Here is a 26,554-nt window from a genome sequence, read left to right as displayed (position 1 = left end):
AGAAGGAACCTGGTTCGCTAGTGTCCCTCCCCTAGATAACTCACTCCTGATGTCCCAACTCCTAAACTCACCCGCACACCCTACTGACTCCACTGATCTTCTTGACCTTTTCCAACCACCCCGTGAGGGGACCCTGCTGGTCACAATCCCCAGCAGAAATGATGAGCATTTCCCTATGCATGGCCCCAGATATAAAAGTGACACCTTGGGGCTAGAGGAGTGGGGCTAAGGGCTCGATTACATAAGGAATGTATTATAGCAGATGCAGCAGAGGAAATGTCTGAGGTTCTATTAGAATCTTGTGACGTTCACAGTGTAACAAACAGTGGCAGCACTTGAAGCTTTCACTGAAGGGCAAAAGTCCTAACTGCCAGGGTGGCAGACGGCAGACTAGCTCCAGATGACCTTACCACTGTAATATATGTGCCCTCAAAGAGGAGGAGTATGTGTCCTCAAGGGAATTTCCTGCTATGTGTGGATAAGTGACACAGGCAAAGTCATCTAAATAGCCCAGCAGATGCACCATCAAACCAAAACCAAATTTTATACAAAGTAGCTTGAAGTCTCTAGTTTCTGAATGTTCCCTGACTCTTGGGGTGACCTGCTCCAGACCCTCCCACCAGAAAGTGGACCTCACATACTGAACGGGTTATGTAAAGTCAGTACAGCCCACAGTCAAGTGTATTAATAAGAGACCACCTGAAATTAATCTCTCTTCTCCATCACCTCCTGGCATTTTTCAGCAGGTGGGCTCCTGTCCTATATCGATGTCCCCAGGACCAGGTTTTCTCTCCCTGAAGAGGTAAGGGAGCTCTATTGTCAGGGGGCTGTTCACCTAGGGATTCCCCTCATTTTGCCAATGTCTGATTAGATTATAAATCTTTGAGTCACTTGTGATCACAGCCAAGGGGTGGTGTGTTTGGACAGGCAATGCCTTTAAACAAGGGGGAATGGCAGACAGGTTGTCGAGTTGAATCATAACAATATTCCAGTGAAATGAAACCTGAACCTGTCTTTATTCCATCAGTACCCCAGAACCACGCCTCCAACTCCTGACCCCAGACACTTAGGCTCTTTCCTGCCAGTCACACCTGCTTCACTCACTGGGTGCTTAGGACTATGGGCTTTGAAACCTCTGCTGTTTATCCCTACTCATTCCTCAGCTCTGTGACCTGTAGCAAGTTCCTTAACCTTTCTGTGACTCAGTTTCCCCATCCATGATGGGGAAGTTATGATCACAATACTTACTCCATTAGGGTGTTGTAAGAGATGTGAATACCCCACTCTAGGTAAAGCCCACAGTACAAGTCTGACACAAAGGAAATACCCAGGTATTTATTCATCAAGGGTACCTCACTTTCTATTAATGCTTCCTCCAGAAAACCTTCCACATCTATTCCCACTCCAATTTCTCCTTAATCCAATTAATCTGATTCCATCTCTGTTCAGCACCTTGCTGTGAATCATATATCTGTTCTCCATTACATATGCATTCATTTTGGCTTCCCAAGTAAGACATAAAGGTCCTTGAGGAAGGGACAACATTATACGTGGCTCGCCCACTGACGTGCTGTGTCATCTTGCACTTAATTTTTTTAGGATTGAGTTTCTTTCCCTGGAATATGTGGCAAATATGTGGCATGTGTGCCAACATTTCCCCACCCCTTAGCCTTGGGAGACACTAGTACTTAACAATAATTCTCTTCCTCCTCACCTGTCTCCAAACTCAGCATCCTTAGCGCAGCGCTTTGGACAGTGTCTACTAATGTATTCAGTAATTAAGTTAAGTGTTGAGTACTTACTAGGTACTACTCTTATTTAGTATTCTGGGATAAAACTTTGGGTGTGCTGTTGGTGCACTTGTGGAACTTGTCACTTAATGGGGAAGAAAGAAAATATGCAAATGCATAAGTGAGAAGATCTCAGATAGTGATCAGTACAGGGATGAAAATAAAACAGTGCTGTGTTAGTGTCTGGCGAGGAGGTTGAGTGTCCAGGGACTTTCTGAGGCCTCAAGAGATTTTGATCTGGTAGATTTGGTGTGGGCCCCAGAATATGTGTTGTTAACAAGCAAATGTAGGAAATGGCAACCCACTTCCAGTATTCTTGTCTGGAAAGTTCTATGTACAGAAGAGCCTGGTGGGCTACAGTCCATGGGATCAGAAAGAGTCAGACAAGACTAAGGGACTGAGCACGACGTGGTAAGAGTGAATGTCTGGAGTCAGAAGACCTTACATCCACTTCCTCACTACATAGTTGTGTGACTTGAGCAAGTTATTGAATTTCTATGACCCTCAATTTCCTTATCTGTTAAATTGAAATATTACTACTACTCATCTCAGAAGGTTATATTAGGATTAACTAAGATGAAACATATAAGATTCTGGTGCATAGTGCATGCTCAATAACAGGCAGGTATTAATTACAACAATGGGCCCATCTCCTCCTAATTATAATCTTCAAAAAACAGACCCAACAAGTACCATTTAGTAGGTATTGAATATAGCCTTTAGTTGGTTTTTGCCTAATGAAAACTCTTCCTCTTGAAAAATAAATTGTCAAAAGACCTTCCTGTCAGCAGGACTGCCAGAGTCCAGTGAAAATATATTCCCTGGCACTCTAGTTGAGGCAGGTTTCAGGTTTGGAAGGACTTTGTCTTAATTTCCTCTCCAGTCAAGTGGAAGCCTGGCTACTTGCCTTTCTAAGTCGGTGGGCAGGGATGGGGGGATTTCTGAGACCTGCAGGGATGTGAGATTTGCAAAGTATGAGGCACAAACAGGACACTTGCCTTCTCAGAGCAACTGGCCCATCCAGCTGACGGGCCCCCATGCGCTCCTGCTCTGCCGGCCTCCACTCACTTAGAGAAGGGGGCCACTCCTCCACGTTAAAAGCTGAGCTGGTACATAACGAAGAAAAAAAAAAAAAGAAAGCTGGGCAGGAAGCAGCCCTTTCAACCAGTGAAGAAACCGTTAGAATCCATCCCTTTGCCCCATGCCAAAGCTCAACTTGCCCCACCCAGCCACACTATCAAGGACACTCAGGCCATCGCAAAGCCCTGGAGGTATTTGTCCCTAGTTTATCAGGGACCTGTGAAAACATTTCCCTAACTGAAGATAAAGAGCTCTTTCCCCTTCTCCCTCCATTCTACTTCTAACTACCTACCAGAGAGTTCCTCTCCTTTTCTTTCAGTAACACCGACTCTGAAAAGAAGTTGTTTTTCACCCTGGACTTGAAGTAACTGGTGGAGAGGCAGGTAAGAGCATTTTATTCGTTCATTCCTTCAGTAAGTAATTATTGGGTGCTTAATACATGCTGGGCTAGGCTCTTGGATTCAATTCCAACGCAGAAGGAGCCTGCAGTGTTTGGGGGAACCCAACAGTACTTAACAACCACAAAATGTAGAATTATCCATTGTGATCCAAACTGGCAAAGAGTAGATAAACAACGAAGTCCTACTGAATAGCACAGGGAACTATTCAGTATCTTATACCTATAATGGAAAAGAATCTGAAAAAAAAAAAAAAAAAACTGAATCGCCTTGTGGTATACCAGAAGCTAATACAGCACTGTAAATCAACTCTACTTAAATAAATAAAAAGGAAAAAATATTAAAAACAAAAAGCTTGGGAGTGGGATCATATAATGATGGGTCCTAGTACAGTCATGAGGGGCTAGGGGCTTCCCTGCTGAAGTAATGTTTGAGTTGAGAGAAGTGTATTAGTGTAATCTTCTGGATTTCACTCTTGCCCTCCCAATGGGTGTTTTCAGGGTTAAAAAGCTGCCTCAGGGGCGGGAAGACTTGCTGCCATGCCATGCCTGTCCCGTTTTCGGGACTAAGTCACGATTCCTCGATTCTGGTGAAGGTTAGGATGGAAATGACTTATTGGAGTGATGGAGAGGCCAGCATAAACCTGCCAGGACCTCCTTCAAGATTCAGTTCACTTTGCAAAAGTTGCCAGATAAAAGATATTTCCAGATGGAGAGCCATGCAGGAAATACAAATGGAAGAGTTTTTAACAGCTCCTCCTTTGCAGGCTATGACCAAGGCAGTTTCTGCAGTGTGATGGGAAGGACTGTAGCCTAATAGCATGGGAAGAGCTGAACGGGCCCACGAGCATCCCAGGGGCGTCTGGAGAGAGACTGTGCCCTGAAGGGGGCATTCAAGATGCTCTACTATGGGACCACCCCCCACCCCAACCCCAATCCTGCCACCACCACTCCATGTGGAGCCTGTGCCTGCTATATGCTAACCCTCGGTTTCTCAGAGGAGAGGGCAGATAGGAATCGATGACAGCGTGAGTCCCTTTAAGGAGGAGGCTGGACATAGTAACAAACTGCCCCCTTTTCCCCGTCCTTGGGGCCTAGCGGGCCTGCAAGGAAGATCATCTGAGAGTCAGGGACCAGCGCTGCTGACGGGGGCCTAAGTGGGCAAGGATTGCCACTGGGGGACCCAAAGAATGTCTCAGAGTTCATGCAACAGGGCTCACTGTAGCCTTGTGTGTGTGTGTGCTAAGTCGCTTCAGTCACGTCTGACTCTTTGCAACCCGATGGACGGTGTAGCCTGCGAGGCTCCCTTGTCCGTGGGATGCTCCAGGTAAGAATGCTGGAGTGGGTTGCCGTGACCTCCTCCAGGGGATCTTCCCAACTCAGGGATCCAACCCACATCTCTTACATCTCCTGAACTGGCAGGTGGGTTCTGTACCACTAGCGCCACCATAACACTGGATGTTGTTAAATATATCTATGGATGAACCTGAGAAGGTTGCAAGCTCCCTGAAATGAAGGCAAAATTCTTTGCACCTTGGACAGCTGTGCACCTAGGGAGAGGTGTTTGACTTTTACCAGGTTGTGTGTGTGTGTGTGTGTGTGTGAAAAATACACACAGCGTAACATTTACTATTTTAACCACTCCCAAGGATGTAGCTGAGGGGCACTGAGCACATTTACACTGCTGAGCAACTGTCACCCACTACCCATCTCCAGAAGGTTTTTTATTCTCCCCAAACTGAAATATGATATCCAGTGAAAAACAACTCTCCTCTCTCCCAGCCCCTGGCCACCCCCATTCTACTCATTGTCTCTATGAATTTAACTACTCTAGGTACTGCGTATGAGTGGAATCATACAGTCTTTATCCTTTTATGACTGGCTTGTTTCACTTAGCATAACATCCTTAAGTTTCAACCATGTTGTAGCATGTGACAGGATTTCTTTTTTAAGGCAGACCTTTCTTCTTTAAGAATGTAAGTCACTTATGAGCTGGCAAGATAGTGTGCACACATTTTATGCATATTTATTTATTGGGTATATACCCAGAAGTGGAATTGATGAGTCATACATTAATTTATTTTTAATTTTTTGCAGAACCTGCTTATACCATAAACTATATTACATTAATATATTATATATATAATATATATTATACATGTGTGCCTAGTTACTCAGTTGTGTCTCTTTGCAACCCCATAGACTATAGCCTGACAGGCTGCTCTGTTCTTGGGGATTCTCCAGACAAGAATACCAGAGTGGGTTGCCATGCCCTCCTCTAAGGGATCTTCCCAATACAGGGATCAAACCCAGGTCTCCCACATTACAGGCAGATTCTTTACCATCTGAGCCACCAGGGAACCCCAAGAATACTGGAGTGGGTAGCCTATCCCTTCTCCGGGGGATTTTCCTGATCCAGGAGTCAAACCAGGATCTCCTGCATTGCAGGCAGATTCTTTACCAGCTGAGCTACCAGGGAAGCCCATATGTTGTATATAATATATATATTATATTCCCATTAGCAGACCATGGAATTTCCAATTTCCCCACATGTTTGCCAACACTTCATTTTCTGTTTGGGGGATAATAGTTGTCCTGATGGATGTGAAGTGTACTTTACTGTGGCTGTGTTTTGCATTTCTCTGATGATTATTATTTCTTGAAACTCTCTCTCTCTGCTTATTGGCCATCTGTATATCTTCTTTAGAGAAATATTTCTTCAAGTCTTTTGCCCGTTTTTTAATTGTTTGTTTTTTTTTTTGCTGTTGAATTATAGGAGTTCTTTAAATATTCTGGATATTAACCTTTATCAGATACATGATTTGTGAATATTCTCTCCCATTCCATAGGGTGCATTTTCACTCTCCTAATACTGTCCTTCATACACAAAAGTTTTTAACCTGCAGTCTAGTTCGTCTGTTTTTCATTTTGTAGCCTGTGACAATAAAAGGTGTCATATTCAAGAAGTCATTGCCAAATCCAACGTCATGTACTTTTTACCCTGTTTTCTTATAAGAGTTTTATAGTTTTGAGTTGGCAGGTTTTTAAAGAGGTCTGTAACTGACAAAGCATGGGCCATCCTCAATACTGATAGCGGGGAGACCCTCACATATTGACAAATGTCAGTATGAAGCTAGGAATTGGGAAATTGATAAAATGGTGGTGATATGTGAAGTCTTTAATTCAAAAGGAATTATTGAATATCTCCATATTTAGTGAAAATGAAAATTATGATCTCTCTTCTCTAAGAACATAAGTCACTTATGAGATGGCAAGATGGTGTGCACACATAAAATCATGGCTCTGCAAGGCAGAGTCTAATGAGCACCTACCCAGGCCCCAGAACCAAGAGCTGGAAGGAGTTGAGTTCAGGGGACAGAGAAACCTTCAGTGCAGAGATGTGGCTTGAGTGGGCTCCAAGTTGATGGACACAATCTGGAGAGGCAGAGAAGACTGGGGAGGATTTTGTACAAACTGCAGGATGATTGCTGTTACCGAGCACTCACTGTGTGCCGGGCTCTGTGCTCTGCCTGCTGCATACATTATCTCAGCCATGCCTCTTCACCCTATATTTATCATCGCCTCTGTTTTATCACTGCAGGCACTGAAGCACAGAGATTTGCCTAAGATTAATTACCCAGATAGTAAGTTGTAAAGTGGAGACTAGAAACCAGGTTTATTAATCTCTATTCTTAACCCCTCTACAATTCTAGCACCAAAGTTTTGGAGCACAGACAAAGCAGACATTCCTGATGGAAAGAACAGAATAAAACAGTGCACAGAAATGGGCATGAGCCGGATGTCTGAGGTCAAAGAGGAGCAGCCTGGTTGGTGGGAAGGGTCAGGCTCTAGGGGTTTGGGATGTGAAGTTGATTCGATGGGATGGGCAGGGTCACAAGCATCTTTCATGGAATCATCAAGAGTTTGTCTTGATCTTCTGGAAGGACAGAATCTCACATAGAGCTGCAGCTCTAACCTTTCAGTCCACCTCTTTCTTCTATAAAATGAGAGCATCAAGATCCCAAAAGGTTAAGCGACTTGCCAATGATCACAGGCAATAAGGGAGTCATTGCAAATTTTTGAGCAGGGTGGTGACAGAGAAGAAAAGAGTAGTCCAGATGGGTTAGTGAGGCAGCCAGATACATGAGGGGTAGCTGAAGGGAAGCAGAGAAAGTTGGCACTAAGAAGCAAGCAGCTCTTTCCCTGGTTTTGGCTGAAAGATATCTCCCTTAGCTACAGATATTTACAGGAGCATCACATACAAGACTCCTTTCCCCTGAGGTCTGGAGCTTAGGAAGTCAAGTGCCATCAGGAAGGTCAGACTCCCTTCCCCAGCCAGGCTCAGGGCCCTCAGCTAGACACGAATGTCAGAAAACACTGCTTCCCCAGAAGCAGCCCAGCCCCTCCTCCAATGGAAGGTCTGTCTGGAGTGAGATGTCTCAGACCAGAGACCCCCAACTCTGAAGAACCAGTGACCAGGAAAGGCTCTTGATGCCATCTCTTTTTCTTGCTTATCCGAATATGGAGCTGGGCCAACTGTCTGTGAGTCTAACCCACCTGCCACCTGGGGGTTGGGGGTTGCCCGAGCTGGTGAGATAAGGCAGGAGTCCCCCAGGCAAGGAGGCTGACCCCACCTGCTTGGACTGAGCCCTATATTGTAACATAACTCCAGTTATCCACCTGCGTGTCAAGAAAGGCCTGCCCTGGTCGCCTGTCCTCCTCTGAGGTTCTCTTAGCTTCATTAATTCTAATAATAGCTGCCATCCATTGAGCCCTGTGCTAAGCATTTGACATGCATGATCTCATTTTATTCCTCCAACCCTGTGATGAAGATATAATTATCCTCATTCTACACGTGACGGAACTGAGGCTCAGAGCTATCAAATGATTTGCCTAAAACCACAGAGCTGAAAGAGCCAGGACTAAAACATAAGCCGATCTATATCCAAAGCCTGTGCCTTTACCCATAGAATTGACTGTATTCTATGCACTAGCCCACTGTAACTACGTCTCCTTGTGGGCATGGGGGACCTGCAGTGGAGAATCAAGCTTCAAAGCAGGTCCTTGTTACTGACACCACCTGTATCTGTGTGTTCCTAGGAGCCAAGAGTTTGATCTGGTTCCCAAACCAAATTCCTGGGTCTGACTCTGAATGGTATATGGGCCCTTATTTTCTCCCAATAGCAATGCTCTAGGAAAACAAGTGATCTTCAAGTTCCCTCTCAACTTTTACCTGGAGAGTATAGTGCAGGCATATTTTGGCCACAGGGAGCGGGGCTGTCATTTATTCATTCCACGAACAGTTATTGAAAGCCTACTGTGTGCTAGGCACATTCTAGGTCCTAAAGACACAATTGGAAACAAGTCATATTCTTATGGAGTTTATATTCTAGCTGGGAATATAGCTGGTTTCGTCAAAACGAAACCCATAAAAAACTACAAACACATATGTAGTAAAGTAGAAGTAATGATGATACTAGGAAGAAAAATAAAGCGGGATAAGGGAATGGAGGATGATAAGAAATGGGATTTTAAAAGGCTCTTATGAGGATAAACATTTGAACCAGAATGAAATACATGGGAGCCATAGGATGCTCTAGAGGAAGAGCATCTCAGGCAGAGGAAAGGACAGGTGCAAAAGCCCTCCAATAGGAGTTGACTTGGTTTGTTTTAAAGTTTAGGGAAAACATCAGTGTGGATCTAGCATAGTGAAAGGGTTGTAATGAAAAAGAGGAGAAGGGGCCAGATAGGATAAGGCCTTCAAGGCCACAGAAAGGAGCTGGACTTCAGGTGTGCCGTTGGAGCGTCCCAGGCACTGTGCTGTGTCACTCAGGCAGGTCTGCGTCTGAGAAACTAAAGGGAGGATATGAATCTCATGAACAAAGGGCATCAGGACAGCTCTGACCAGCTCGCCCAGCTCTGACTCCCCCTTGAATTCAGAGCAGCAAATAAATTCAAGGTCTGGTACCCAAGAGAGAAGGTGGGGGAGGGTTTGAAGGGGACAGAGACAGAAGAAGGAACTGTTGACTCTAGGTCTCACTTGCCTTGTCCATCAATGGGGCCCTGAATCACCAATGGGTGTTCAAATACTTTAAAGCTGGAATCTCTCTGTATAAGCCGAATCTTCTGCAGAAGCTTACTCTGTGCCTGTCTCCTTTCTGAGTACCTTATATAATATGTCTCATTTCACAGAATTGTTATAGCGGCTCCGTGAGATAGGTACCCTGAATATGCCCACTTTACAGATGCAGAAGCTGAAGTCCAGAGAGGCTGAGCAACATGTCAATAGGTGCAGAGCTGCTGTGGTTGGAGCAGGAACAGGTGGAGCCTACTAGGGAAACACTTCAAACTGCTCCAAGGAGCAAGCTGGGAAATCACATTTCAGAGGCTCCTTCCACTCAGACATGCCATGAGTTTAACTCTGCTTAAGACCTCGCTGTAGAGTTGTGACATTTGGGGGCAGTTACTTAAGCACTTTGACTTTGTCTCTCATCTCAGTCCTAACAGGTGATTTAGAAGTTGCTGGAAAGGGGAAAATCAGAAACATGCAATCAGGGATGTGGCTGAAGCAGATGAAGGGAAGCGATGAAGCTGTCAACAGCGTACCTAGGACCTAAATGGCCACATTCCTGAATTTCTGATTGGAAAGTGGGGGCTTCCCAAGCCTGAAGCCAGCTTATGTCTTAGGTACACTTCAGCTTTTTCTACAGCACCCCAGTCTCAGCATTCTTTGGTGGATGTCCTGACTGGCTAGGAGATGGCTGCTTCCTGATACAGTAGTGATGACTTCTGAAAGATGGGGTAATAACAACAGGTATCATTTCTGAGCATTTACATCACTGTGCAAAGCATTTTTATACACATGATCTTATTGAATCCTCTTAAAACTCCTGTGAAGTAAGCAGATATCCCTGTGACCTTACTCTAGTCCCAACCCTGCTGAGTTTACTGTTGCCTCCATTTGACAGATATAGAATCTGAGGTTCAGAGAGGTGAAATAACTTCCCCCAAGTCACCCAGCTGGTAAACAGCTGAGTTATGCCTTCTGACACCTATGCTCATCTCCTAAACTCAGTTGATAAAGATTTTTCAAAAAGATTTGTGGGGCTTTTTTCTCCTATATAGGAAAACTGGTTTATTTTTCACAAATGTTACTGATAGATCTAACATTCTGAAAATATGTCCATCAACATGCCCTGAAATGTTCTGAGATGAGTTTGGAAACCAGATTCCTATGACAGCTGAGTTGTTTAAAGAAGTTTCCATGGGAGCTGAAGCCATAGTAAGACAAATCTTTATTTTTGTTCCTATACATGAATGTCACAACTAACAGGTATATGATGCAACTTGGCTTCTAAAGGTGGCAAAAAAACAAAAAACAAAAAACATAGAAGAGGTAAATTGTCATTCTTGGCATCTTCCCAATGACATTTGCATTTTCCTTTCTACTAGAAGTCCATTTTAGCAAAGAAATGTAGCCTTAGTCACTTGAAACTGCTCTTCCTGAGAAAACAATTGTAGATGTAATAAGCAAAAAGAATAGAAAATGCCAACAGGAAGAAAGTAATCCACCTAGAGTCAGAATCATCATGCCAACTGATTCAGTCTTCCTGTGACATTCACATTCAGGAAGGAAAACTTGAAAATTTTCTAAATTTTAAGGTATGTAAGATTTGCAAGGAGTCGGGGTGGGTAAAAGGAATTAAATTGCAAACCCACCGGGGAGGAATCAAGTCCAGATTTCCTCAACTCTCAAGGACCATTTTACATGTTCGAATTGCCTCCTAGTTACTGAGTTGCTCTTCTACATAAGGCATAAGGTTGCTATGGAAGGATACAATAAGGTCATGATTGCTTTAAAATTATTCATAATGAAAACACATTTTGAGACTCGATTCTAAATGTTAAACTTAAATTTGAGCAATTTAATTGCCCGTTGAATAGAAATGAAATCCCACCGGCAGGCAGTTATTTCTTACAACCACTGTGTGTGAAATTGAAATCTTAAGATACCATTTCAAATATTCACTTTCTCTAAGGAAGTTCTCCCCAAAGAGTGGTGAAAGATAAGAAACTGACCCAAAGTCATCAGTAATCACTCTTTACACATTTGGGTCAAAACAGAAGCATATTATTAAAAGGAAACTTCATGTCCCAAAGTTGGCTGTTTGGAGGTTACCTCCTGGAACCCAAGGATATATTTAATTTAACAACTAACTTAGGCTCCATGCAAAACTATATAGCAAGGAAGGAAGCAACTTATCAGATTTAATAAAAGCAAGCAGATGAAAACACATCACGTAGTCATCAAGATAGTGAACATTAAACTGGAAAATGCATATATGTTTTACATACGAGCACAAGGAGATGAAGTGAAAGGACACTGTTCTGTTTGCTTTTTAAAAATGGGACCGGTTTTCAAACCTACGTGAGAAATTGGGAAGTTCTTATTTTTAACCTCCATTTCACCTTTGAATTTAATTTCAAACTCTCTAAATTCTCCCGGCAATTTTTTCCTACAACACAGAAGTTACCATTTATGAGTGCTTAGTATACACCAAATGCTTTGCATGCATGTAATCTCATATCCATTATCACCCCCAGTTCATTACAGGTCTGTGGGCCACACTGCATGCGTTTACTCATTTAATCCTTACAACAGTTGATGCAATAGACTCTGGTACCCCCACTGACAGATAAGGATCCTGGGAGTTTATAAATTCCTGCTCTTCCACGAGGATCACGGGTAGGAAAGTGTGGGTTGTTATGAAGGCAGTCTGACTTCACAGCCACTACCCAATACTGCCTCTTCAGATTAAGTGACTTTCCTAGATAGGCTCCACTAGCTGATAAGTAAGAGCCTAAATCAAATGCATGCAGTCCAATGCCCAAGTCTTAGTGTTTCACCACCACACTGATTGGTTGTAAGCAGGTGAATTGTTCATCAAAGCCTATTTGTTTATTTCCATTTTTTATTGTAGAGTGGTGGGTTATATGTTTATCACATAATTTAGACTGACTTAAAAATGCTAGACATCTTTCCTTTTTTAATTAAAAACAAGGGCCTGAGCAGGAGAAGTTCTTTTTAGATTGAAAGGCTTGAGTTGGACCCACAGCTACTCTTAAGACTTCCTTTGACACACACACACACACACACACATAGGAGACGGTGGAGGAAACAGGGAGAGATTTTTATTATACCCATGGGGACCTAAGCTTTGGACATGGACATAAGAAAAGGACAAGAGCATGCAGACAATGGTAAATTCTAGGTATGCATGTGAGAAGTTAGAATCAGCTTTAAACAAGGAAAACGAAGCCTACAGGGATGTACTTCTGACTTCAACCACCACCTTCTGGGTGAACTCATCCAGACTCTTCAGTGCCATCTTTAAAACGGGAATACAGTGTCCATGACCATGATCTAGACTGCTCCTGTAAAACCATGGATCCTGAGAATACTGGTAGCTTCTTCTTTACAAGACTTGTGGCATGCACAAGTAGGCCTTTAGTAATAATTTCTGAATGCAATTATTTTCAGGGAACTCTGATGAGGCCCAAGGGACCTAAAGCTTTGCTCTATTGAAGAGAAGACTATTAGCTTCCTCCTCTCCCCTTCTACATTCCCTTCGCTTCTTGGAATTTGCCCTTGAGATTAGAGGGGAAACCTGAACTAAACAAGTCTGCTTTCTCTCTTTTCCTGACCCAGGGCAAAATAGTCTCTAAGCGTTGCTTTCCATCATTGGAGAGGCACTTTTCTCTGTGAAGAGTGCTATTGGCCCTTTACAGGAGGGGCCAGTTTAACCGCAGGGGTCCGATTTTTAAAGATGCTGAGGGAGGGAATTCTGCCGCCAGCAGATGGAGAGGAGACTCAGACCAGCTTGGTCCCTCCCAAACACCCTCCCTCGGGATTAGCTGCCCCTGGTACTGCTCAGGCGTACCCAGCCCGTGCGGTCCCTGCTCGCACAGCTCCCGTCGTCTTTTTGGAGCGCGGACGCAGTCACAAGTCCTCAGCCAGCAGAGCCGCGCTGTCTTGGGGGCATCTCCGCGTTCCCTGACCGCGGACGTGGGACCTCCAACCCCGGACGCGCGCGAAAGCCACTTGGAACGCGTACATCTCTGTATGTGTTTATTTCACATTTTCGTTTTTTCTTTCTTCCTTGAGCGGCCCGCTGGTCACTTTCAATCTTAGTTAACCAAAAGGGGAACGCCGAAGAGGGAAAGCCCTAAAGAATGCTTTACAGGCAACCCAGCCGCCTCTCCAAGGAGAGGTGTTCTCTGAGCGAGTCTCCCTGTCCCCGACGCTGGCCCCTTTAAGAAGCCAACTCAGTCTTGCTGCGGCTGCCGCTGTTTGTATCGCTAATCCCCAGGAGCCCCGTTTAAAAAAAAAAGGGAAGAAAAAAGATGGGGGGGGGGGCGGACTGGGCAGCTGTCTCTTTAAATGTGATTTCCTTCTATTGTATTTGAATCGTGATCAGGAAAAAGGAAATGAAACCAGAGACAGAGGGAAGCTGAGCGAAAATAGACCTTCCCAAGAGAGGAGGGAGCCGGGGGAGAGAGGCGCGGTGTCCCCTCCCCGCCCCCAGGCCGCCGCCCCCTCCCTGCCCTCGGCGGCGAGCTGCGCGCCGCAACCCCGGCTGAAGGTGCGAGGGGCGCGGGGCGGCCGGGCGGGCGCGCACCATCCCCGCGGGCGGCGCGGAGCCGGCGACAGCGCTCGAGCCGAGCCAGACCCGGCGGCGGCGGCGGCGGCGGTGGCGGCGGTGGCGGCGGGACCGGGATGGAAGGTTAAGTCCTGAGCAGCAGTAGCAGCTGCAGCCGCCCGGGGCCAGGCTGCGCGCCCCGGTCCCCTCCTCGGCCGCGGCGCGCCGGCAGCCCGGTGATTCGCTCTCTCTCTTTGGCGTTTGAAGGGAGCGCGGTGACTGTCCTTGAGCGCGGAGGGGCGAGCTCGCCGCCAGAGCGCCGGAGCAAGAAGAGGCGCAGGAGCGGCGGCGGCGGCGGCGGCGCCCGAGCACCCGAGGGGGTCCGAGCCCCGGCAGCCGGCCAGCCCCGCGCCACAAAGGGAGCGCCCCCGCCGCCTGGCACGCCACCTCCCTCCCCAATGTCCTCGGCCATCGAGAGGAAGAGCCTGGACCCATCTGAGTAAGTGCGACGCCCCTGCCACCGAGGGTCCACGGCCTCGCGACCCGGGGCGGCGGGGTGGGGCGGGCGGCCGGCTAGAAGGCTCCAGGTGCGCGCCCGCGGCGTGCCCTTGGTTCCCTCTGCCGTGCGCCGGGCTCCCGCATCCTCTTGGGTGACTCCAGGGACACTGGGAGAGGGGCTGGGTGGCGGGCGGCAGGAAGAGGGGTCGGCCCGGCGCCTCAGCGGGCCCCTCGCGGCTCCCTGGGACGCTCCCTAAAGCCACTTCGGGCCAGAAAGTTTGCACAGGAGCATGCACAGGGGGAGGTTAGAGGCGCGCCGGTGCAGTCCCCAGAGCCTTCAGGACTCGATTCTGCTCCCTTCTTCCCTCTCGTTCCTTCTCTTTGTCCGTTTGGTCCAGGAAAGGGGGACACTACAAGTGAAGCCCCCCACCCCAGGTACCCGACGGTCCCCTTCCGGGCCCGCAGGTGGAGCGGTTGCCCACGGCGCCGGGGACCCGCGGGTGAGGAGGTGCGAGAGTTCACCTCGGAGCTCACTCAGGCCTCCAGAGACTTTAGAGCAGCCGAACAACACGGGAGTTAGTTTGGATACGCGGACACGCCTCTCCCTTCGGAGTCCACCGATGGGTACCTTTGAACCTCCAAAGTTAGTGCACCATTTTGGGTATTAGGTGAATTTTTCCAGAGAGCGGAGTCTTACGGCTTTTGTCACAATCTCAAAGGGTTTGGGGTCTGGGAACCAGAGCTCTAAATGAACCGCATTTGTTTTCTGAGCCCCGACTGGCTTGAAGTATCCCCCTCTTCCCAATCTTTACCTTCAGCCCACTGCTCAGTGTTAACATGGAGAGAAAGGGATGTTTAAGATGTCATTTTCCCCTCAGCGCAAATGCCCTTTTAAGATTCATTAGCTGTCTGGTTTTGAGAATTTTTATGCCTTTGAAGTCCCCATCTAAATCCTTTGAAGGGATTTGTTACACAGACCAAAGGAGCTGGTTAATGACTTGTCCATTTGTGCTTTTAAGAGGCATTTGTTTTGTTTTGTTTTGTTTTCCTGCTTTAAAAGAATTGTGCTTTCCTGATTGAAATACCTCCTCCCAATTTCAGCCTCCTATGGTGTTTATATACCTGGGTTTTACCCTCAGTTACCAGCATAAAAGCTCAGCGTGTTCTCATAAAACACAGGAAGTAACCATGATCCAGTGAGAATATAAACATCACTATTCAATCTTGAAGGTTCAGAAGCCAGATCTACAAGGAGTCAGGTTTGTTCTAACAAAAACCCAGCTTCCTTAAATTCTCAGGGAAAAAAAATAACATTGCTTTTTTTTTTTTTAAGTATTTATTTAGGAAAACTCTGGGAAGGGTGCTTTGCTCACTTTTTTTTTTTTTTTTTTTACAAACCTAGAATTACCACTTAGCCCTGAGTTTTCAGAGCCTGGGCAAGATGATAGTAATACAATAAAAGAGTGATTTGGATGAATTACCTTTGAAAGGTGCCTAATGCTTTTTCGAGCAACAGAACTTAGTCACTAATCTTTTTATTAGAAGATAAATCTGGAGGTTTCAATTCCCTGAAGGAAGTTTGCTCCTTTCAAAGTTTGTGCTTTTTCACAAAGAGACTGGAAAATTGAAACATCTTCACCTCATAACACAGCAGGCATCTGCGGAAGGATGATCAGTAGGGTGCTCTTCTCTATCCTTTGCTTTATTTTTTGCCCAATGAAGATAGGCTCTAATTGGAGATGGACCAGCTAGCTGAGAAATTATTGCAGAGCATTTTTTCCCCATATCTTCCTTGGAAACTGTTGAGAAATTATCCCGGAAATCCAGGCCAAAGTGTATTGAGGTGTAATGTTCAGATAGGCTCTAGGAGAATGTAAAATATTAATTAGAGGCTGAGTCCCACAGTTATTGGCTTGGAACATCCACCAAAGATAATGTGATATTATCTTTAATTATAGAAAGATAGAGCCAATATCTTATCCAGTCCTTTCCTATCTCATCTTAGGCCATCACAGACAGTAGCTTTTTGGCTTAACATTTCTCCTGTGGACCACTACCCTACCAGATGCTTCAATGTGTACATACTTGGGTCAGTGTGACTGAGGTCAGTCTGATCAGCAACTCCACATTACACCCAGAAACTTGACTAGGCCTATGCAAATGAAACATTTAGACAGAAAGCCAGCCAGAATTCACACACACACAGATCTCCTCTACTGTGCCGTCGGTGGCCCCTACTGCCTCCCTGTGAGTAACAGGAGCAGTTCATTTCAATTCCAGGCAGTTTTGCACCAGCTAAGTGCAAATTCTCTTCTTTCACAGTTGGTTGGCAGGATCTGCGTCAGGGCATCCAGTGGTGTTGAGGTTCCATGAATGTTTCTGAAAGCCTAAAGTAAGGCCACGGGCTGTGAAAAGGGAAGAGAAGTGATTCCGAGGCACAGGAAAATGCTGGGTGTTTTATTTTTCAGGAGGGAGGGTGGAAGTCCTTATACATAACCTGTGGAAACAAAGACAAGTCAGGGTTCAGTGGATGTTTAAAACTCTATTTAAAGTCTGGAGTTTTTAGGAGATAATTAGTTTGGGTTTTACACTTCCCTGGTCTAAAAGGAGATCATCTCACAAAGGACCCTCATACCCATTCTACAAAGTGTGGGCTCGGTTTCAATATGCCTGAATATTCACAGGGAAGTGTGGACTTTAAAGACAGAGTTCTCTGAAGGTGTCAGAGTGTGTTATCAACACTGATTCCCTGAGCCTCATCCTTCCTAAGTATAAAGGCCCTTAAATGCTGTGGGCACAGGCCAGTCAGGATGCAAGGTCACCAAGTAAGCCAGCATCAGCTGGAAATAGGAGACACAGATTTATATCCTCAAGGTACTAAGGGGAAATTCCCTTTGGGAATTTCACAGTTGGCAGCAGGTCCATTTTTCCAAAAGTAATAGATTTTTGAAAAATAGATTTGTGTTTGAGTGAAGTTCAAGAGAGCATTTATTAATTGCTACAGATCAACAGGTATTCAGTTTTTCCTATGTCCCATCTGGTGCAGGAATCATTTCTCGCACTCTATTTTTTTTATCTTCTTCTGGCAAGTAAGGTTATTTCTTTTAAAATGTAAAACAAAAGGATTCAGATTCCAGTTAAGTGAACTGGAGACACTGTATGATTTTGTAATAAAAGAACGCATGTCACAGGCTCACTCTTAACAATTGCCTGGAGGAGATTTCAGTGTTTAATTGCCTTCCACACTCTCTCCCGAAAAGAACTATTGCCCCCTCCCCATTTTCTTTCCTAAATCAACTTCATGCGAATCAGTTTTGCTGCTGTAAAAGTGTTCATGTACAAAAAGGTCTGTTTGATCTCCTTTATAAATATAACAGTGGCTTTAATCAACACCTTGAGATTTTTCCTCAAGGACTCATTCCATAAGAAGGATAGGATGTGGAGTTTCTGTTAAAAATAATGAGAATTTCTATTATATCTTGATGGTATTTTTATTTGGGAAAGAGAAAGTAACCTAAAATAATTTGGGGACCCTTTCATCCTCATCTTTACATTCGTGCAGTTGGAAAGGGATGGAGTCCAGGTGGCGCAGAGATTCAAAAGGGAATTTGAAAATGTTTAACCCGCTAGTCACTGTTCTGGCCACAAGCAGCTCTTAGAGTCCTGGTGTCTCCTCGGGTTGGGCAGTGCCCTTGGCTCCGGGATATGGGGGGAGGAAGGAGATGAGGTGTGGAGGTAGAGTAGGAGGGGAGGGGGGATCAAGAAGAAGAGAGACCACAGGTCTGGGAGGGGGCTGGGCTGTAGCTGGGGGGGTTGCAGTGCCCTTTGCCTGAGTGCCTCTTGGTGCCCTGCCCTTGCTTCTTCCAGGATCTAGAACGTAGGGGCTAGCCCTTTCCCGTCCTAACCCAAGGCTGGCGGGGCCTCTCTGCCGTCGTCTGCCCTAGGTGTTTGCTCTCCCCTCCTTTCTCCGATGTCACCAGACAGTTGAGTGAGGTTCTCTGTGGGCGCAGCGTCTCCCCGAGGTGAGGCCATCCCTAATGTGCGGCGTTCCTTCCAGGGAGCCGGTGGACGAGGTGCTGCAGATGCCCCCGTCCCTGCTGACATGCGGAGGCTGCCAGCAGAACATCGGGGACCGCTACTTCCTGAAGGCCATCGACCAGTACTGGCACGAGGACTGCCTCAGCTGTGACCTCTGCGGGTGCCGGCTGGGCGAGGTGGGCCGGCGCCTCTACTACAAGCTGGGCCGGAAGCTCTGCCGCCGAGACTATCTCAGGTGCGTCCTCCCCGCCCTCCTGGGGCCCTGGCTCTGTCTCTCTGGCGCCTGCCTCCTGGGCCAGTGAGATCACGTTGGTCTCAGCTGCCCTGTGCAGGGGAGCAGTTGGCCTTTCCTCCTGTTAGGGAAGCATGTTCTCGGGGACACATGCCTGTGTGGTCCAATTCTCATATTTTAAAGGCAAGAGAGTGATGAGCACAAAATTCAGAATAATGGTTCCCTCTGGGGGTCAGACAAAGGGAGAGGGTGGTGAAGGAAGGCACAGGGTATGCCAAGGGAACTGAGAGTTTTGAAGCTTGTAAGTTTGAGGGTGGATTCCTAGCAGCTCATTTGATGCTTCAAAAACATATGCATAGGTTATAAGTATTCTTTTGTAAGATCTCAATATAATGTGATGAGAAATTTAAAAAGAGTAGCATGGAAACATATACACTAATGTTTATAAATAGATAGCCATTGGGAACTTGCTGTATGACTCAGGGAACTCAATCTGGGGCTCTAAGACAACGTAGAGGGGTGGGATGGGGTGGGAGGTTGGAGGGAGGCTCAAGAGGAAGGGGACATATGTATGCCTATGGCTGATCCATATTGATGTATGGCAGAACCCCACACAATATTGTAATTATGCTTCAATTAAAAATAAATTTACAAAAATTGAAAGTACAATCTCACCCCAGCACACCAAGCAGTTTTGGTCACAGCAGGAAGGCCCTGAAGTCAGCTGTAGATTTGAGCCCTGGCATCACTGCTTTCTAGCTCTGTGACCTTGGACAAGTTACATAACCTTCCTAAGCCTCAATTTCCTCATCTGTAAAATGGGGTTATAGAATAGCAGTACCTGCTTCCAGGAAGGGGTGGGAATTAGATGAGGTGGTACATGTAAGGTGCTTGGCATGGTGCATGGGTATCAAATAGATGTTGCTGCTGCTAAGTCGCTTCAGTCAGCTGCTGTCTTTCAGTAACCCTCATGACGTTTATCATTAGAGTCTTTCCCGACCTAATGAACAAAGTGATGGAAGAATGGAAAGGCAAAAGAGGAACTCTAGAACACCCACTGAGACAGGCACTGAAGCTATCTCGGATACTCTGGGTCATACATTTGGCTATGTGAATTTTCCGATTCTCAAACGAGTGCCTTTGCCTGGAATGTTCTAGTTTCATATGAAATTTCCAGTTCCATATTAGCTGCGGCAGAGGTAACTCCATGCCCTCTGCTGTCAAACCTGCTCGACTGTGCAGCTGTCAGTTTTTTTTTGCCATCTTCGCGGGGTACAGGGTCTGTGGAGCATGCAGCCTTAATACATTAGGACCACCCAACCCAGGGAAGCTTGTTTAGACTCCAGTGCCCTTGGCTGCCAGGCCAGCTCTTTCTCCCAAACCTGCCCTCAGAGCATTTTACATTAAAAAAAAAAAAAAAAAACTGCAGGCAATTCCATGGTGAAGCAAGCTTATCTGTTTACCCAGAGACTGACAGAATAAGCTTTTTCTCCCCCCTAAATTTCCTGATTAAAGTCCTTGCAGATTTGGTGGTTCAGAGAAAAGAAGTTTCCAAGGATCATGATTTTAATTTTCACCATTTATTATTATTATTATTATTAAGGAACAAGAACATAGAACTGGGGTAAATAGAGACCTGATTCTCCTCCCTACTAGTTTGCCAAATCAGTGTGGAAAAGCAGACGGGTAAATGATTCCCACTGGGCCCCCTGACTACATCCCTGTCAAATCATTTGAATCTTATTAAATGAAGTACAGATAGAGTAAGGTCAAAAGAGCCCAGGTTTCTCCCTATCTCTGAGGTTTTATATAACATTCAAGAAGAAAACTCCGTGCTGCCTGGGCTTGTTAATCTCTTGCATTTTTAAAAAGGATAGAAAAAAAAAATAGTCTGGGAGACCCAGTGTTAATTAACTTGTGTCTTGGTGACATGAAATAATTCTTTTCCTTGCTACATTCCTAGGCAACATGTTAATTAACTCTGTGTTAGTGCAGGCGTTTCCAGCCATCCTTTCATATTTATATTATTGTTATTAAAATGGGCAGGTGGAAGCTTCAGACATGACACCTCTTGACAGAGGAGAAAAATCGTTTCTTGCTGCAGGCATGGCCCTTCAGCCATGGACTTGTTTGCTTGCATTCTTCACATAGCTGACAGCGCCTTTGCAAAAGGCAAGTTGGAGGAGTGAGGATATGTGTGCTGGGATGGTGTTCAGTCCTTGCCCCCGTCCCCCCACCCCCCACCGTCACCCCAGGAGAGCTTCTCTCCAGGGTTTCCAGTTGCTGCCTGGCCCGTTAAAGTCTTTTTCAGACATTTAGCCTCACAAAATCAGGAGATCCCCATGCAGAACCTAAATAAACTCTTAATTGCTAAGTTGTGTCCGACTCTCTGCGACCCCATAGACTGCAGCCCACCAGTCTCCTCTGTCCATGGAATTCTCCAGGCAAGAATACTGGAGAGGGTAGCCATCCCCTTCTCTAGGGGATCCTCCTGACCCAGGGATTGAACCCACGTCTCCTGCATTACAGGCAGATTCTTTACCATCTAAGCCACCAGGGAAGCCTGAACCCAAATAAACCCTGTGCTATTTATGTCGTTTTCTTGGGAACTTAACAGTAGCTGTTAATGTCAGTACCAAGTCCAGATCCCCTCAGATCCCTTTTTACGATTTTTGTGCTCAGTGCAGCCCCTACCCCCTATTGTTTTACCTTCAACAGCACCTTTCTGTTAAAGCCAGAAGCCTGCCCAGTACCCCCACCCACCCACCCAATGCCCAGCAGACCTTGCCCAGTGGCTGGCACTGCCAGAGACAGAAGTCTAGTAATCTTGCCTGGAGCCAAGGCCGCTTGGAGACATAACTTACACCCCAGAGTCCCCGTGCATTCAGGCCAAAGCTCCCTTCTGGGGGACTTGGCCCAAGACTGCAACTTGGCCTGCCTTCCATCTTCTGTCTGGTTTCCCTCGCCACTGTACCTGTTTTCCCTGATGACACATCCTTAATAAATCCTGGCCTCTGGGTCAGTTTCTGGGATAGCCAGCCTAAGTTACCAATTCTTGGTGCCAGAGGTGAATGTGCAAGTTAGATGTCAAGTCCTAGCTTATTTTCACTTAGTGAAGTCTCAGCACACCAGAGCTGGAAGGGGCTGTAGAGGCCTTCCTTCCCTTTCAGTTCTCTTGTCTTACAGCTTAAGACACGGAAGCCAAGGCAGAGGATGTCCCTGGCTCCAGGAGAACTGGCTGATTGGAGGTGATGTTGGGATCTGAAGGTGTCTCCCAGATATTAGTCCTTCATGCTTCCCGTCATCAACTGCCTGACGTGTGTGTAATTTACCCCCTGATTTCCCTTTAATAAACGCTCCCCTTCCGTAAGGGCCACACACTCCAGGCGGTTGGCTGCTTTCCACGCATGCTGTTTTGTGAGTCGTTTATTCTCACTCAGGCCCAAACTCCTCTGACTGAACAATCAGGAAATCAGAACTGTCTTTCCACTCCATGACCTCCAAGGTGGCAGTTCCCGACAGTTCCACCATCTGCCATCTTGGGATGAAGTGTTCTTCCCCCAGTAATGAGTTTGCACCCAGGTGGGGCCTTGAAAACACTCGGAGATCTTCGCATGGAGAGTGGGATTTGGAGGGAAACTAGCCAGCCTGTCTGTACCTGCGAGCTCTCTACCCACAGACCATGTCTTCCTGGTTCCATTCATTCTGCTCTAAATTTGTCAACTGCTCTCATCGCCTCTACATCCTCTCAGAGCCTACCAGTTGATTCGCTGCTACGCTGAAGTTCCTAAGAACTTCTGAGAGGAACAACCATTTACCTAAAACTTCCCTGAAGGTTTCCCATGGAAAAGACCTGCTGACATGCCATGTAATCAGGCAGCAAGACTGGCCCCTTTGGGAATACCCCCAAAATGTGTTAAAACCCAGCCAGCGTTGGCTTCACCCTTGAGCACTGGAGCTTTGACTTGTTGCATTCCATCCTCCAACAGCCGGGTGAGGTTGATGCTGTGATGACCGTCATTCCACAAGTTCACAGTCAACAGAGGTCTCAACAGGGTCACTTAGGTACTCAGGGCCGGTCCTGCCTGAATCGGAGTCTTCTGATTCCAGCACTTGTGTTATCCAACTCGTGCGGGCTGATTCTCAAACTTCAGCCTGCATTAGCATCACCTGGCCGTATTCAGGACCAGACAGACGGTTGGGCCTCTACCCACAGAGGTCTCAGTCAGGAGGGCCTGAGTGTGCGCTTCTAGCAAGTTCCCAGGGGATGCAATGCGGTTGGTCCCAGGACTACACTGTGAGAACCACTGCACTAGGCTCCGGCCTCCCTAGGTGGCACAAGTGGTAAAGAACCTGCCTGCCAATGCGGGAGATGTAAGAGACGCGGGTTTGATCCCTGGGTCGGGAAGATCCCCTGCAGGAGGCCACGGCAACCCACTCTAGTATTCTTGCCTGGAGAATCATGGGCAGAGGAGCCTGGAGGGCTACAGTCCATAGGGTCGCACAGTCGGACAGGACTGAAGCAACTCAGCATGCGGTAGGCTCCACCATAGTGCATCTCCTGCTTTGACACCGCATATTGCTTAAAATAAGTGACCAGTCAACTGAGACTTGGGAGGGTCTTGATTTTGATGACAGAAGAGAAGATTTTCAGAGACTTATGCCATTGGGCCAGCGAGGATCTTGAATTAGGATCTTCCATTCAATATGGAGAGATACTGCTCGTCCCCCGGGTGGCTGAGGGACTGTTCACTGTTGAGCTCCCTCCATCTCCCAGAAGCTGTTGTGTGCAATGGCCTGTGTGGCTCTGGAGAAGTCAATGACCAGCCCTCCCTGGGGGTGGAATTAGAGCCCTTGATGTGATAGTGTGTGGGAGGGAGCCTCAGAAAGAGGCCCATTTCATTGCATTCCTCTCAAGAAGGCCCCTGGGCTTTACTCCTGCTCCCCTTCTAAAATAAAAGTTCCCTTGGGAGGAAACACACAATCCATGCCTAACCTTTTTTTTTTTTAATTGGAGGAAAATTATTTTACAATGTTGTGTTTGTTTCTGCCGTACAACATGAGTAAGTCATAATTATGTATGTAAAACTATACATGATATATATATGTCCCCTGCCCTGATTTACCCTCTAGGTTGTCGCAAAGCACAGGCTGGGCTCCCTGTGTTACAGAGCAGCTTCCGCCCAGCTATCTATCTTGCCCATGGCAGTGTGTATATGTCAATGCTACTTTCTCAATTCATCCCACCTTCTCCTTCCTCTGCTGTGTCCATTCTCTACATCTGTGTCTCCATTCCTCCCCTGTAAACAGGTTCATCAGTCCTACTTTTCTAGGTTCCATATATACGTGTTAATATATGACATTTGTTTTCCCCTGTCTGATTTACTTCACTTTGTATAACAGGCTCTAGCTTCATCCACCTCACCACAACTGACTCAAATTCCTTCCTTTTATGGCTGAGTAATATTCCTGTGTGTGTGTGTGTGTGTGTGCCACAACTTCTCTATCCATTCATCTGTCAGTGGACATCTAGGTTGCTTCCAATTCCTGGCCATTGTAAATAGTGCTACCATGAACAGTGGGGTACATGTGCCTTTTTGAATTGTGCTTTTCTCAGGGTATATACCCAGTAGGGGGCTTGCTGGGTCATATGGTAGTTTTATTCCTAGTTTTTTAAGGTATCTCCATACTCTTCTTCATCATGGCTATATCAGTTTACACACAGCTAACCTCTTAAATCACTTCAGTTAAGACTCTTTTCACAGAGGCAGGTCCTAGGGCATCCTAGAAGCAAGGAGAGAGCTCGGAAGAAGAACGAGTTACGCCAAACACAAATGCCCCAGGCATGGTTTCATGTCAGAGGACCCTCTTCCTTCTAGGAAAGACTATGAATTAGTCATAGTCAGTTGTGGAGAGGTGGATGAATTAGTTGGCCATCTGTCTGGACCCAACTCTTCCTTGCTTCGCGACATCTTGGAAATCCAACCTACATCACGGAACCCATCCTCAGGCTGTTTCTTCCAGTCTTACCTCTGCACCTGCCTTTTTAGCTTCTCTCTCTTTCTTCCCCCCAGGCTTTTCGGCCAAGATGGTCTCTGTGCATCCTGTGACAAGCGGATCCGTGCCTACGAGATGACGATGCGGGTGAAGGACAAAGTGTATCACCTGGAATGTTTCAAATGTGCCGCCTGTCAGAAGCATTTCTGCGTGGGTGACAGATACCTCCTCATCAACTCCGACATCGTGTGTGAACAGGACATCTACGAGTGGACTAAGATCAATGGGATGATATAGGCCAGGGGCCCCAGCCTCTCGGGGTGGAGATTCACTGAAAAGTCCCTGTCTCTGTGGGGTCTTACGCTCTCGGGCATTCTGGGGATTTGAGGGTGGGCTGAGGCATTTCTTAGGGGATGGTAGATTCTAACTGGGCACCAAGAACCAAGACATAGCACCCAAGTGACATGATGCAAGGGGCAGAACTTAAATGTCACAAAATGACTGGCCTTGGGGGAGAACTTAGGGACAGTGGCCACAGCCTCTGGTAATAACTGACATGATTAGCCAAGGAAAGTCGGGGACTGCGGTGCCGTCATGATGGGACTTCCATCTACAGATAGGGACATATTCTGCCCAGACTTGTTATGTCTTTGACCCTTGAAAACTAGAGATGTGCAATTGATTTGTTTTCTTCCTGGTTTTTATGACAACCCTGTTCCAGCCACTGTCCTCACGAGAGAAGGACAGAGATAAAGAGTGGCCATCCTCTTCTTCTTGGCCACCTTCCCAAGGCCTTAAGCTTTGGACCCAAGGGACACTGCATGGAGACAACATTTTAGTTGAGAATGAAAACTGCAACTTTTAACCAAACAATTATTTAAAGCAATGCTGATGAATCACTGTTTTTAGACACCTTAGTTTTGAAGTGAGGAATTCCACAGATTGTTTCTATACAAATGTAAATCTAAAAAAAAAAAAAAGTTGTTCAACTATTTTATTATCTTAGATTATATCAAAGTATTTGTTGTGTGTAGTTTGAAAAAAAAACTCTGCGGAAAATAAAAATGACTGACTAAAATGCAGTGTTGTGTATTTGGCAATGACTTATAATTTGGGATGGCAGAAAAATGACTTTATATGAAAAAGGAGAAGTAAATAAGCAATTTACCTTTAGGTCAAATAAAACTTAGGTTTATGTGTGGGGTTTATAGGAGGCAGGCACATTTCTATATTACTAGCAATTAGTATGTAACAGGTCATCATGTAGCTCAGAGGGACGTAGAATAATTAGATTGTTATTGTAAAACAAGCATTTCACTTCAGCATTGTATGCAGTGAATGGAAGGCAAGATCTTTGCCTTTGGGAAACCTGTAACCTAGAAAGGACACAAATACATAAAGCAGATTCCCTTTGGGAGAGAAGGTAATTACCTAGTTTGAAATGTGGCAAAGATGCTGAGCTTGACACTTCGATTTTCCAAGACGTGTGTCTCAGGGTGTTTTATGACAAGTGGTTAAAAGAACCTTACTTTGAGGATTTAAAGCAGGCACCTCGTCTGCGTGTTTGCCTTTCACGGCATCCAGGCCACCGTGAACTGACTCAGAGCGCCACCTGCTGGTCACCACCTCTCAGGTCTCTAGTTGAAGAATGTCCCAATGACCGACTAACAGGTGCATTTCAATTGTTACGTAAAAATATTGGCAAGTATCACGAAGTCTTAATGTGTTTAATTATCAAGACATCAGAATCATGCATCTAATACTACAGTTAAGTAACCATGATATTCCTTTAAAAACTTTAAGGTTTGTTTGGGTTTTGTTTGTTTTTCTACTGGAGAAATAAGTGATGGCTCCCTTGGTCTGTAAAATACTAAAAGTGGTT

General features: G+C 46.0%; 1 protein-coding gene across 6 annotated transcripts in view; it reads left to right on the top strand.

Moving 5' to 3' along the window:
- LMO2 (LIM domain only 2) overlaps nucleotides 1-25,754 on the top strand; it is a 30,640-nt gene extending 4,886 nt beyond the window's left edge. The window contains exons 1-5 of one of the 6 annotated variants that reach the window (XM_059874965.1): nucleotides 509-802; nucleotides 3,190-3,253; nucleotides 14,175-14,406; nucleotides 18,463-18,678; nucleotides 24,750-25,754. In XM_059874965.1, the coding sequence (XP_059730948.1) occupies nucleotides 14,366-14,406; nucleotides 18,463-18,678; nucleotides 24,750-24,969 (477 nt within the window). In that variant the 5' untranslated portion in view covers nucleotides 509-802; nucleotides 3,190-3,253; nucleotides 14,175-14,365 and the 3' untranslated portion in view covers nucleotides 24,970-25,754. 6 annotated transcript variants of the gene reach the window in all.
- Nucleotides 25,755-26,554: the final 800 nt, after the last annotated feature.

The sequence above is a fragment of the Bos taurus genome, chromosome 15 (assembly GCF_002263795.3).
Source record: "Bos taurus isolate L1 Dominette 01449 registration number 42190680 breed Hereford chromosome 15, ARS-UCD2.0, whole genome shotgun sequence".
In the NCBI taxonomy this organism is placed as follows: domain Eukaryota; kingdom Metazoa; phylum Chordata; class Mammalia; order Artiodactyla; family Bovidae; genus Bos; species Bos taurus.
Note: the sequence above shows the minus strand (reverse complement) of the source record. Positions and strands in the feature narration are given on the sequence as shown.